This window comes from Rhea americana, unplaced genomic scaffold, assembly GCF_003343005.1.
Source record: "Rhea americana isolate MKP2758 unplaced genomic scaffold, rheAme1 scaffold_67, whole genome shotgun sequence".
NCBI classification, from domain to species: Eukaryota; Metazoa; Chordata; class Aves; order Rheiformes; family Rheidae; genus Rhea; species Rhea americana.
The window spans coordinates 1,784,761-1,799,245 of NW_028186834.1; the positions used below are offsets into that span (position 1 = coordinate 1,784,761).

The following is a 14,485-nucleotide window of genomic DNA, read 5'->3' on the forward strand; positions in this document are numbered from 1 at the left end:
ATCAAAATAAAAGTTGTTCTACTACTGTGCCTTTACAACTGAATGCTGTGATATTTTATTAAAGCTGCTTTCAACAGAAGTAAGTCTGAACTAGCAAGAACACTGATATCGGTCAGGTCTACAAAAGTGAGATGCACAATAACTGGGGGGAAGGTAGGAAAGGGAGAACAGTTGAACTCTTTCATGGAAGGAAAGATGTCATCCCCCTCCTAACAGTATTTCCATTTTTTGAGAGAAATAAGTACCACACTACTTCACGGGCATTTTACCAGATTTCAAGAACAAGTCCTGAGTTAGGTCATTTAAAGTGGAACAAAAGTTTTTTCCACTGTATTTTATACTGCAGTGTATAAGCCTAGTTTTACAGTCTTACTGCTTGCTTCCTTGTTACACAGAAGTACTTCAGCAGAAGTTCACAAGAGAAGGCAGTTCTGTTTTCTGAAAAACACTTTATTGAGTGCTTGGGGAATTAAAAACTACAAGATTTTTGCTTGCAGCTGCAGAAGCAAGAAAAAATTGAACATAAATTAGTTATCTATCTGATTTACTACTTAATAGTGCTTCTGAAACCCTCATCTTTATCGGTCATTGCCTACCCCAACCTTTATATTAATATCTGGCCCTTAAGTTTACATAGCAGAGTATTTATAGATTAAAAAGTGCCTTCCTATGACAGTACRGCTAATGATTATGAAAGCCAAGGGGGATTTTTCAATCTTTAATTCTTTGAGCTTCTAGGCCTCAGCTACATCCACTTGATTTTTCTGATTTAGGCAACTTTATTCCATGCTCTACTGCAGGAATAAGATTTTTGTAAATCAGTCAGTGTAAGATAAGCCCTGTATGTCCAGAAGCTTTAGCTGACTTAGATCAAATAAGGAAAGAAAAAACAAACACCAGAGAGCAGTTACTGCAGTCACTTAAAACTACATTTGTTGCGTAGAATTTCCATTCCAAGTATTGTTTTCATCTTCTCCATCATCTTGAGTCCTCAGTCTATATATTTTGCCTTCTTTTTTGAAGTCTTCCCCTCGCTTTTCCATTACTCGTTTCCTGACTGCTTGCCTAGGGTACAAATGACAGTGAGGTCTGACAGTTCCCCCTRGTAGTAAGTGCATTTATTGTATTCATGCCTCTTGTATAAATCAATCACACATCCTTCCTGCCCTTATCCCCAATAATAGCTTTCTTCAGCCCTTTGTTTCACTGGGAAGCAGTAGCTATCTGAAAAGTTGTCATTTAGGAGCCACACAAACTGAAAGAATCTGATTTCCTCTGGAGAGCACTTGTTACTGAAATGAAACAAGACTGCTTCATGCCAAACTACCTAGCAGATCTCCTAGAACAGGAGATCTCTCAAACAGTGCAAARCCTTAACAGGTAAAGTTGCTCAAGTTTCTTGTACAACCATACCRTAAGAGCTAGACATTTAATTTTGAAAGTTTTTGTCTTCTAAACAGTATCAGCTCAAGGGAAGCCTGTATTGTACCTAAATTCCCTATTCATAACTGATGCTGAACTATGTTATTTCTATCCTGTAGCTGGAAACTGAAGCAAACAGTAAGAAATTTGGTTACTAACACATGCAAAAACACAAGATTTCTAGCCACAGTTGCAGTAGAGTTTACAAGCCACAACATTAATCCCTTTTAACTACAGGGAAAGGTAGTGGCCAGAAACTGCAAAGACAGAGCAAGAGTTAAAAAGGCACAGATGATTGATAGGGTCCAGTTCCCCACTACAAGATAAAACAACTCCAGCAAGTAGTTTGAGAAAGAATCGCCTTTAACAGTTGTGATGATTGATTGATTACCTGCTTTGCTCAATGCTGTTAGATGCTGAAGGATTTGAATGTTCTTGTTGATGTGCTGTTCTCGCCGTAGACTGTGAGGGAGGTGGACTGGTAAATAGGAAGCTGCTAATAAATCTCCAAACTGCTAACAAGGGATAAAGTATTGTGCCCAAGAACTTCCACAGATCACCTCCTGAGGCCTGAACAACAGAAGTAGCAGGTCTTCCTGCCTATCAACACAAAGCAAACTAAGATATTGAAGCTGTACTCATTTAGACATAAGAGTATTTCATGCATAATTTAGAAGCAGTTCAGTAGACATTACAGAAGAATCTCCTTTGTTACACATTAGACAAAAATATCTATACCACCATATATCTACAGATAAAAATCCTTCTCCAAATTAGTACTGCAAAATTATATTAATTTTTGACAATCTGTCTTAGACACAGCAAAGACAGAAATTCAAACAGAATATTATAGTGGCCTACTTAAAGCAGCTACACAGCTACTGCATTGCTATTTCCAGGGAAATAAAAAAAACAACAAAACATAACTAACCGGCAGCAACACTACTGAAGCACTGGGTGCTAACTCTAGCTCCAATAATTTCTTTCCATAATCTTCTTTGGTAAACTCCCTTCTGGGAAACATTGTTGCCAGTGAAAAATTGCCATAAGCATTTCCAACAGTCTGAAAATTTAAAGAAAACATTTTGTTTATAACTGGTCACTTTCAAACAACCATTTCAAATTTGCCACCTTGCCATATGGACCCAGGAGTTCTAAAACTAACAAGCATCTTCACGTGGAGAAGAGAGTGTTTTTTTCCCCATTATCTTACTCCCCTTTCTCTTAACAAATACATGCTGTTGTAGCACACAGAGAGTTGGTGGCCATGGAAAAGGCTGCTATCAAAACCCACGTCAAATGAACACCAACGAAAGCAACGAAAGCAATTTAGTGCAATTCCACAATAATTGACAACCAGGTGATTCTACACCTAGCTGTAGCCAGCAGGTAGCCAACAAAATGAAACACCAAGTTACCTGTGCAGCAAACTGCCTTGCTTCTTCCAGCCGTGCTTCAGATGGAAACTGGTTAGTAAAGGAAGATCCATCTGGGAGGCGGAACTGAATCCTGGCTATYGCACTGTGGGAGACACATCATGGTCCGTCAGCACGCGGAACAGTTACAAATAAATGCTCCCAGAGCTTTAGCTTAGTACTTTTCAAATGTGGAAAAGGACAGTCACCCCATTTATGGCAGTTTAGGTGGGTTATAAATTTGGATTTACAGTTGATAATGATCTGCTTATGTTTGAGAATGTATATCTCCTCTGGATATGATGAGAATCAAAGATCTCAAATCAGATGTAAAAAAAAAAGGAAAAAAAGGAAAAATGAGTAAGTAAACAAATGAAATAAAAGACATACAGCTTTTATAGCCTGTATCACTACTGATTGCTTTTCCAAGACGAGGCGCTACAAGGACTCAGACATTTAAGCTGCCTTAAGCCGAGCCTGGTGATGCTGCCTGCAGGCTCCCTGTAATTCTGCATTCAGCTAGCTAAGGTCCAGCATTACTGTTTGAGCGTCAGGGCTGACACAGGCTGTTAACCAGTGACTCCTGTGCTGTGGCAGGGGGAATGCTAGACTTGCAATGGCTCTGTATCTCTACATAAAGTTTCTACAGGTCAGAACTATTTCTTAGAACTAGTCTTGGACGAAGCAGGAACCAGCTCTGGCCCCGCATGGCTGCTGAGCCCAAGTGAGGYTTGCTGCGTTCAAGCCAACTGCCCACACAGCTAAACAGCTGGGTCTGCRCCACGCTCCCCAGCGCAGCGCTGGCTTAACCACATTATCTCGTTTCCTACCCAACCCCCCCAYGCTTGGTATTTAAATCAAATAACAGACAGGAAAAGCTCTTCACACACACAAAGGAGGTTGGTGTTTCATAATCAGGAATGTCCAAAAGATGCAAGTTATCAAGGAACATCCATGAGTAACATTCATGTAAATAGCTATGTATGAATATTGTAAAAGAAAGCCAACTTCTATGTAAAAGTCACTTAGTAAAGTTTACGTAAAGTTTCTTTTTCTCTCTCCCCCAAAATATACGCTGCTGCTTTGTCTAAAGCAACTCACCTTCGCTCCTTCTGGGATGCTTCTTTTCTGGCCTCTATTTCAGCCTGTTTAGCCTGAAGAGCTGCAGCTTTTGCAGCTTCTGCTTCTTCCTTTGATTTTGCAAAGCGAGCTGCTCTCTCGGCACGGTCCTTTAAAAGCATCAAACACAAACCTTTACCATAAATTATAGCTTCATATTCATTAAAATCTGCAGTCAGTATCCAATTACACTGATATAAGTACAACATATGGAAGAGAGAAATGTTGCAAAACAGTATTCGCTGCCAAAATGCACAACCTCCTGTCATTAGCCAAGCTGACATTCACTTTTTAATTAGTTGTTTCATCCAAATAATTATTAAAAGATGATCTTCCAGTGAAAGTTTAACACTAAGTTAAAAATAAGTTTAACTTAATTTCCAGTGAAGAGAATGGGAAAAAGTTACATTGCTGCAGTTCTAAGCATTCAACATCAAAACCTAATAATGACAAGGGATTTTACTTCTTACGAATTGTTTATATGCATGTACTTACGTATAAATACACTTACAAAAATAATTTCCCTCCTATTTTGAGATTATTATTTTTTCTGCATTTCCCACAATTAAATATTATCCCTGTGCTTCTATTCCTGAGCTATGTTTAAATTGCTTTTTCTTTTTTCTTTTTTTTTTTTATGTTTAATGATAATTCTCTACTGGGCTAAAGCAGCATGCAAAAAAAACCCCAAAACATTGATATGTTCATTCAGATGAAAAGAACATCAATATGAAACAGAAGCTCCATTTTATACATAGCAAATGCTATTAACAGAAACAAATATATAAATTGTTACAGTATGAGCCTACAGGATTCCTTATGGAAAAATGGAATTTCACTGAATGAGAAAAATTTCCAGTTTTAGTGTACTGATGCCCCTTGTGAGAGAAAAGAACTGAAACAGGCTATTTTCAGAAAGAAAAACAATTACCATTGCAATCTGTTGTCTTATACGCTCTCTAGCTGCTCTCTCTTCTGCCTTTTCTCTGTTCCTTTCCTCTAACATTCGTTTTGTCAATTCTTCTTCTTGTCGTCGTTTGTACTCCAACATTTCTTTACCAGTTTTTCTCCGTTCAATTTCTTTCTTAATTTCTTTCTGAATAAACAGACATTAAAAATTGGACCACCAAAGTCCCTTGGACATGTGCAAGACAAGACTGAAGTATATTTGTTTAAAAATATATAAAATGTTTATTCAAATAAGGGTATCTAAAAAAAATACTACAAGCTGTTTTACATTTGTGTGTTACCTGCTCTTCTTCTTTTCTCTTCTCTTCTCGTCTTTCTTCAAGCTTTTTTGTTATTCTAAATTTTAAAAAATGAAAAGTATTAAAATTTTTGTATCCATTATTAACATTCTAAAATTTTGCTAGGCATTTGCAAGCACACAGCAAAGGAACACATGAAAGTGAACTTTAACATACTGTTGCTACCAACTGTAACAGTGATAAGTCATTCACACRGGGCTCCGCCATATATAGGAACACCAGGGGGGTGATTCACCATCTAGATTCCAACTTAGCGACAGTTTTAATATATTCCTTCTATCCTTTTCTGCTCAGTAAGTGAAGAATCATACATATTCTTACTGTTGAATCAACTTGTAAGCCACACAAAACCAGTACTATTTATGAACTATGGTAATAGAAAAACTAAGTCTCAATCTGTTCGTAGTTATTTGAGCCATCTGCTACTGAGAACTAACTTATTCTGTATATCATTCCCTAAGAACTAGTTTCTTCTGTACATCATCTCCTAAAATGGAGAGCGAATAACATGGATGACATGGACGCATGTAAATCAGTCTCATTTATCTGTAAAGGTGCCTTAGAGTAAGGACTGATTTAAAAACATTGATTTACGACAGATTTTGAGTCTAGGGTGGGAGGAAAGGGCAGACATTATGGAATAATACAAGTAATCAGATAATCAAGAAAGAGACTTTGCTTGTATGGTGGCTGTTTAGCTTTTTTAAAAGAAAATTGTAATTCTCGCAGAGCTTTGCTTCCTTTTTTCCCCGAAAGAGATGCTGTAGACATATACAAATATGGTACAATTAAAGATTAATGTACATTTGTTTTAAATCTCAATATTTATGACAAAATAATGACTGAATTTATTATTAGTTGCAAGTAAAAATTACACTTATTGTTCAATGTCTTTGGAAGAAAGCTGAAATTAAGTATGGAAAAATATGTTTTAGTAGGATGAATAATCCTATTTACCAAGTATGTGGTACTGTCTAGGTAGGATATTATGAATTATATTATCTGTTTTTTAGCATAGGAAGAAGTTTTTATAAACTAAGTCTTATATTTAAAAACAATCAATTTAATGAATGAACCACATGCTGAATCAGATGCTTCTGGTACGTGCTGTCTGTTTCCCTCAACCAAAAAAAAGAAATCAAAGGAAAAATAAAAGGAAAAAAAAAGAAATAAGAAAAAATAAAGAAAAAAAATAACAAAAAAAATAAAAAAAGAAAAAAGTAACTGTCTCTTTAGAGGCAAATACAGTACATCAGAAAGCCTACATAAGAAGGCTTACCTTTCTACTTTGACCTTAAGATCATTCACAGGCTGAGCATCACTCACTTGCTCATCTGAAGAATTAGTTGCTTCCTGAGACTGGCTCGCTTGACCTGAATTTACTCCATCTTCAAGTGATTTATGAGACAGTCATGCACAAAAGAAAGATGTAAAGTGTTATTTCTTATTGCAAAAAATCATCAAATGCTCACTGGTAATAACTGGCAAGAACAACAGAATGCATCTCTCAGAGAGAACTCTCAGAGTTCTGCTACTTAAATATGTGTGTGTCTATATTTAACAATTCAGTTTCAACTTACTAACCAACAGGACCCTTTAAAATTGAATTTAAGGTAAAGAAAGTGTATACAATTTTTATTGTATTATAAACCATATATTTCTCTCACATTACAAGAAAGACAAATGACAAATTATTATTCCATCTAGACTGCCAGAGGCATTCCAGGATACCCAAAGCTTTTCCTCAACAAGCCCACTCAACATTTTCTRTAACAAGACAATGAAAGGATTTCAAAAGCGTATTAGCTAGCATTTGTGTAAAAAACATTAACCATTACCAGCAGAAGGTCTTATCGTCTCGGACATAACAGACTCATGAGAATCACATAACTCTACTGCTCTGGACTGTGCATTTTCTGGAGCACTGTCAGACTGAGAGGAGGGACACGGAGCAGACGACTGACCTCCATTTTCCAGAAGTTGCCCCTTTACTGCGTGCATCTAAATGTGGTTAAAAAATAAATAATCAGACTGAAATTTATTTTTTTCCCTCAGATTCAAAGGTCAAGGCTACTAAATTATTTTTAGAGAATCAATCCTATTTAAAATGTAATACCAAAATACTTATCACACATTTTGGGGTGTGACTCAATCATACAACAGTTAATATTTCTTCCTACTTTCAGAGTTGCACTTAAAAACAGTGCTCAAACTATCTACATTTATATTATATTCTGTAGCCTAATTCTGTAAATCCACATTACAAAACAGTATTACAAAGCCACATATGAACTATACTTATGCAGGAATTGGTATGTCATTTAGAGTTCTTGGCATATTTCCTCACTTCTGCAGGTATTACACAGATGATCTAAAGATACCCAAAAATTTCACATAGCACTTTTAAATAGTGCTTTCAAACTTTCAAAATCTTTCAACTTTGTGTATTGCATTTAAGTTTGCAGATTTTATTGCAGGAAGGCTATAGTACCAATAATTYATACTTCCTCTTACTTAGAGGCACATGCTAAGAGCGAGGGACATTTCCAGTCTTGAGCATGTGAACATACCCATCTCAACCCAAAAAATTCAGTTTGCCCACAGGTGTTACCTGTTTTACTTTATGGATTCTGGTAACAAGCTCTTCAACAGAAACACTGCCAGCAATTACTTCCAAAGGGATTCCATTGTCTCCAATAAAGAAACTGGATGGAATGCAAACTACAGGATCTGCACGGGAACAGTAAAGGCTAACAAACGATGTAGCTTATAAATAGACTTAAAAGAAAAAGCTAAGTGTTGTCAGACTAAACCATCCAGTCCAATATTCTATATCCAGCAAGTTGACAGTAGTAAGTGGCAAGGGAGGAAGAAAAACACAGCTACCAAGTACGCTGGAAAGCTACACACAACTGATTAGTAATATTTCTGTTCTTTGAAACGGCTTAAGCCAAAGTACTTTTCTTCAACACAAATACTGGACAACTGATTATGCTTTGACTTGAAGGATTCGGTTTGAGCGTGAGAAAACATTTTACATAAATTATATGAATTCCTCATAATAAGAAAATCACAGCTAAGGTGCTAAATTCCCTTTCCCTGCATCACACAGAATTCCTGAGTTATAAGCAGTAACCTACTTAAGGTTACTGCTTAAGTGACAGATGTTCACCTAACTACAAACCCACGTATCTAAGAGATCCCATACCCAGTACTTGTTCTGCCTCCTCCGTAATTCTGAACTCCAGCTAATAATCTAAAATTTGGGGGTTTTGTTTATAAATGCTAGTTACCAATACCAATTCATATCAACAGACATCAAGGATCAAATTACAGATAATGCCATTTACATGGCATCCATTCTTCCATGTGGAGGATTACACAGGATTAGCATTCAATAAACTTGTTCAGCTTTCACTAACAACAGATATTAAGCTGAATACATATATACAGATGGTACCTTTCATCTACATCATTTATTACATATTTTTGTTCCATAAGAAGTATTTTCAACAATGCTGCTTATAAGTGTCTTAAGAACAGTACTAGAGTGTAAAGAACAAATAGCTGTAATCATAACGCAGCATCTGAGGTGATGTCAAAAGGATACAAATTTGAGAAAACTGCAGGCATGCTTCGCTGTTTAAAATAAAAGACATATTTGTTTAGCAGGAGTAATCACTGTACAACAACTCTGTATCAAGTCTTTCAACATGAAAAAACTGTCCTACTACCACACACAAAACTATTTAAATACTTGAGAGAACACTAGAAGTAAACTTGCACTGCATGGTCCATTCGCATTTTTCAAAGTGCTGACATGGTGACAATCCCTGGTTATCACAGCTGACTACAGAAGATTATTTAGGGAAACAATGCTAAGAAACAAGTCAAGAAAAAACATCTAGTCTACTGAATGCAAGTAAAAGGTCTTAAAATATCTATACAGCATTTCAAAATAATTAGTTCAGAAATGCCAATGCACTTGGACTGGAATACCTGTACATACAATAAAGTCTTATCTGAGTAAGAAACCTCAATGTTTCTGCATTGTGTGTGTTACAGTACAGACAAGCACATTTTTGTTGGGGCCTTACAGATTTTGAATTCAGGTCATGTAACTTAACAAGTCAAGAATTGTCTTCAGAATACATTGTGCTTCCAGTCTTTTTACTTGGCGATTTTGCGTCTTTTCCTTGTTGAAAAAGAACAACCTCAACATTTCTTTTACTAGTACTAAAATACAGCAGGAAGTTAAGTGATGAACATTCTGCAGAATGTGGCAGTAAATTTCTCTAGCTCTTGGAACTTTCTCAGCCTCCAGGGGCTTCAGGAATCAAAGTACCTTATAGACTGAACACTGTACTTAGAATACCTACGGATCAGGGTGAAGACTTCAGAAGCTCTGTAGTTTCATCATCATAAACAAAAGACTGCACACGAAAGAGAATCAGGATAGGATCAAACCTTTTGGTGTCAATTTTAATAGCAACAAAACCCTCTGYGGCAGCTTCAGTCACCTTCTCATCTTCCCACCTTGCAGCCATCTCAGCGGATTGTTCATCCTCACCTGCAAGACATAGTACACACATGAAATTAAACACACCACAAATGACCGTTTCTGGCCTGATTTTAGCTTTGCTTCCATTGCCCTAAATCGACTTTGAAAGAGACTGCAGTATTCTATAATTACAACTAACATTGTGAAAAACAGACTCTCTGCACAGAAAACTAGGATCAAGTAATAAAATTAAAAAAAACAAAAGAAAACAAATCAGGAAATCTCCAAATGTATAATGATGTATTTTGCTAACATATAAGATGTTGTAATGAATAAGCCACCAGTTCAAGTGGTAGTGCTTTATTTAAAACACAGGAAGTTTTTATTTCAACACTAGAATACATTTTGTAATATTAGAGAGTTTTTAAAATGTGTATTAAACTGTTCTAAACAACCATTTTCACTTTTTTAAAGAAAAGCAAATTTTTGTTGACTTCTGACAGCTTGAGGAAGTGTTTCTTAGTATAGCAAACTCCTCCTTTCACCTCCTCTTCTTAAATGTGTGTAGATGTGTTTTAGAACATCCTGCTGAATGTTTTTATTATTACTAAACACTTCCATAAAAACTGTATGGTGTCCAAGAAATTTTAAATATATAGCTATTAAAAATACTTAACACATCAATGTATTGCTCTTATTTAACATATTTTAAATATTTTCCAACTTTCAAAACTTTCAGAAAGTATCTGTAAAACAAACAATACTTGTATTTATTATAACAGCCTTGATTATTAAATGTACACTTACACAAAATCATAATGTTTCATCTCTCATCTACTTATTTTTTTAAGGTTGCCTTCATGATTTTTGTCAAAGCACTTAACCATTTTTTTTTTATATATATAATCTGGAGATAATTCATTCCAGCTGATTCACCTTGATAATATGCCATAAATTTAACAGACCAAAAAGCCCATCCAATAAACCTAACAGACCAAAAAGACAGCAACTGGGTAGCTTCTGCACTCGTTCAGCTGCACTGTGAGTTGGTCCAAGGCAGCAGAAGGGACTGGACCACCCTTGCGGAAGTAACAGACAGGAACTGGACCGTCCACCAAGGTGGCAATGGTGCATCAGGGGACTGGTCTCCTTTTCATGCTACAGGGAGCTTGCTTATGCTTTAGTACTCTGCTTCAGCATATTCCCGTAACACACAAGGAGGTCCCACAGCAAAGTCAGCAGAGTGACTCTGCTTCTCCCTAACATTAAATCTGATCTGCTAACACGCTAAAACTATTCATGGCTTTCTTTTTATTAAAAGTTTAATTACATATTGATATAGCAGCTCGTGTGTGTAAAAACGCACTTTTCAGCCTTTACAAATGAATACTTCAGAAGACAAAGTTTTACAGTCTGACGGTGTTAAAAAAAATCAACAACAAATATTTATTTGCAAGATTATTTCTAACAGGGTTTCATAATGCAGTTCCCCATGGAAACCAGTGAGTAAAAGTGACAGCGGAAAGGTAGAAAAAAGAGAGAGGAACACACGGGAACAACAGTGGAAAAGGGGCTACTGAAGCAAGGGATGCCACTGGAAAAAGTGTTCTGCTGCCGCAAATTCAAAAGTGTTATTTCAATCAGATGCAACAATATTAACCACAGTTATCTTCCACAGCACTGAGTCAGTGAGGATCTGGGTTGATAAACATATTCAGGCAAATAGGAATCATTTTTCAACAAGTTATCACTCAGAATTAGCCTGCAACAATTTACACATCTTTAATTGCTACTAATTCCTAACAGCTTGGAATCAACTGCTCTCTTTCAAATATGACCTTCATTGATAAGTTGGTATGGAAGTGCATTATTCAGCAAGAACAGCAAACCATGTGTTTCTTTCATCCCATTTGTTGTTTCATGCAATATGTTTTTACTTCCTAAAGATCAGGAGTTATACACACAATCCTTTAAAGAAGCACTGCTGCCTTAAGGCTATGCCTGGCCACAACGCTTCCCACAGAAATGTATCAACAATATGCTCATTTTGAAAAAGTCTTTTCCAACGATATGTATTGATCCTTCCCTGGAAATACTGCAGCAAGTCAGGAAGTATTCCTCTCTAGTACTACAATTCTACATACCTCAAGAAAATACTCCGGATATTTTATCCAGGAATCTTTCCCTTTAACTGCAGTGCTTCCAAGTGTGGTTAATGGGTGCAGCTGTTCTGCCAGGAGTGGTTCAACTGCAGCTATTCTGTCTCCTCCCTCCATTTCCAAAAGCTCAGGGACAGACAGCCTCTTCACCATGCATACTTTTTTAAAAGGGCATGTGCTTATCCAATTAGACTACTAAAAATATCTAAATACTTACCTAATATTAACTTTTCCATACAAACAACTGCTGTAGTTGGCTAAAGAATGCTGAAAGACACAAACAGGCTGGCGACTGCTCGCAACGTTCGTGCTCTGCTCAGACGTGATCTATGAATGAAAACGCTGATAACCCACATTCTCTATAACGGTGCATCCCGAACCACAGCTTAACATTGTGACCACCTATTCAGCAGTCGCTTATTCTCACACCTGTTTGTTTTGGTAACTTGCCCTTTCTCCTTTGAGGGTTAGAATTAACTTATTACAGTTTTATAATAGCTGTTATATCCTGAAATTAAAATCACCAAACTAAGTTCTACAAATCCACATCACAGAATATGAAGAAGCCAAGCAGAATAGGACTTGACATAAAATTCACAACTCTGCTAAATACTTAACCATCATAACTATCTCAAAATGCTAGTTCCCAGGGGAAACAAACATTTTACCTTGAATTTTATTCTTTTCTCCTCCCTTACTCTTTCACTTCTGAAAAGCACATTTTATGGGCAGCCTGGTATATTCTGAGAAGGTTTTCATATCAAATGAATGACTAACTTCAGATTAAAATAACTCAAAATGTGAAGAGTTTTCTAACTGTGCAGGCTAGAAAGCCATCTACAAAACATCTACCAATGAGGTATCTGAAACACTATCTACTTTATTATTAGGAATATCACCTTTTTCCTGTGCAGCAAAAGAACCTGCTAGCAAATTATTTGGCACTACAAAGTAAAACCCTTCAGTTTCGCAAAGACCCCTCCTTGGACTACTGGTTTTGGAGGGGGTTGCACAGAAGCCTTTAACCTAACATCCATCTCTACTTAATACGTGAAATCAGTTGTATAAAACACATTTCACCTCATGCTCCATGGAGAGTATAGATCAACCCCTCTTACTGCAACCTCACTTGAATTCAACAGGATCTGTAGTACACTTACACAATTGCACTATCAGAACCATACCATGAAGGTTTTAAAACTAAACTGAAGCATTTTAGGATAATAGTGGTAAACAATAATGTTAAAGAAAAAAATAGTCAAACAGCATGCATTTATAGACACAGATATCACCTCGCTATAAACAGCTACATTAATCCTTGTTTGACTAGAAAATATTCCAGAATCAGAAAGAAAAAAAAAACAGTTCTTTATTTTCTAGTGCTTGTTTAGAGGAGTGCTGTGGACAGGGAAAAAAAGAGACAGACACGTGGGAGCAGAAAGCAAACAAAATAAAATGGATCTATCATAATTCAATAACTTCCGCCAAGACTGAATCTAATCTAATTATCTTTTACAATGACTATCTGAAAATTAAGCAGGTAATGTGTGTTTTCAATTCCTTTGCTATTTTTCCCCTTTTTAACCTTTTACCCCAACATAAGTTTGGGGAAGAAGTGTACAAAACAATCCTGAACATTTCTGAAACACATTTTCCTGCTCGGAGTGCTGTTTTGGAACATTTGTCCCTGTAGACTACGGGCAACTACTCAGTGTGAAGTCTCAAAGCTACCATCACCGCCAACTGTGCAGTTCTGGACACGGCCCTACCCTAACAACAAACCTAATGGCTGCCAGCAGAAAAAGAAACGATTATTTCGGCATTAAACATCCTTCAAACACACCTGTTCCAAACACGGTGAGAAAGTACACTCTTGGCCTTCCCTACTCTCTTTTCCAGCAGGCAGAACAGGACTGCTGCTCAATCAACTCAGCACCAGCCTAGCTCCCTAATCCTGTCGTTTCTCGGGCAGAGCTGAGTTTAGCAGAACTTTCCAACTCTTTCATTCTGCTGATGTGGCCTTCATACGTAATACCACCCCCCGCCCCCTACAAGAACAAACAACACAAAAATTCAAACCCTTGCAAAATATTGCAACCTCAGAACTAGGTTAAATCTCTGAAATCAAAGATTTATTACCACTCCATAAATTACATATTCCTACATCTACCTTGTAAACATCTACACCTAAAAAAGGACATGTTTGTGTAGCTTTTTAATTTCATCAAAAATACTTCAAGTTACCAAATGGACTTCTCAGTCCCAGATGCACATGTATCAAGTTCTAAAGTCATAGATAGTGAATTACTAATATAAGTTCCTCAAGCATTGGAAACATTTAAGATATTCAGTAGAAAGCTTTTAACCCTGAGTAGGTGGGGAGGGAGGGAAAAGCCTTTACTGGAGTCACAGCGTGTTATGTTTCAGAGCTAAAGATGTCAAGTGTTGCAAAATGCCTGTGCCAGGAGGTTTGTTGTTGTTTACCAGTGGGCTCGCCATTGAATTTTACATGGCATACGGTGATCATCTCATCACTGACTATGGAGGTAGAGAGCTATGAGGCAGGCTAAATAGGCAAACACACTGAAGCACACTTACATT

General features: G+C 36.8%; 1 protein-coding gene across 2 annotated transcripts in view; it reads right to left on the reverse strand.

Annotated features, from left to right (window-relative positions):
• Positions 1 to 31: 31 nt before the first annotated feature.
• Positions 32 to 14,485, reverse strand: part of UBXN4 (UBX domain protein 4) — a 15,582-nt gene continuing 1,128 nt past the window's right edge. The window contains exons 1-13 of one of the 2 annotated variants that reach the window (XM_085320936.1): positions 12,102 to 12,135; positions 9,692 to 9,794; positions 8,835 to 8,863; positions 7,836 to 7,954; positions 7,063 to 7,225; positions 6,504 to 6,612; positions 5,207 to 5,261; positions 4,888 to 5,052; positions 3,939 to 4,066; positions 2,841 to 2,943; positions 2,354 to 2,485; positions 1,814 to 2,022; positions 32 to 1,065 (exon numbers count right to left, since the gene is read on the reverse strand). In XM_085320936.1, the coding sequence (XP_085177062.1) occupies positions 927 to 1,065; positions 1,814 to 2,022; positions 2,354 to 2,485; positions 2,841 to 2,943; positions 3,939 to 4,066; positions 4,888 to 5,052; positions 5,207 to 5,261; positions 6,504 to 6,612; positions 7,063 to 7,225; positions 7,836 to 7,954; positions 8,835 to 8,863; positions 9,692 to 9,794; positions 12,102 to 12,120 (1,473 nt within the window). In that variant the 5' untranslated portion in view covers positions 12,121 to 12,135 and the 3' untranslated portion in view covers positions 32 to 926. Of the gene's footprint in view, positions 1,066 to 1,813; positions 2,023 to 2,353; positions 2,486 to 2,840; positions 2,944 to 3,938; positions 4,067 to 4,887; positions 5,053 to 5,206; positions 5,262 to 6,503; positions 6,613 to 7,062; positions 7,226 to 7,835; positions 7,955 to 8,834; positions 8,864 to 9,691; positions 9,795 to 12,101; positions 12,136 to 14,485 lie in introns of those variants that run through there. The other variant, XM_085320935.1, reaches the window with a different exon arrangement.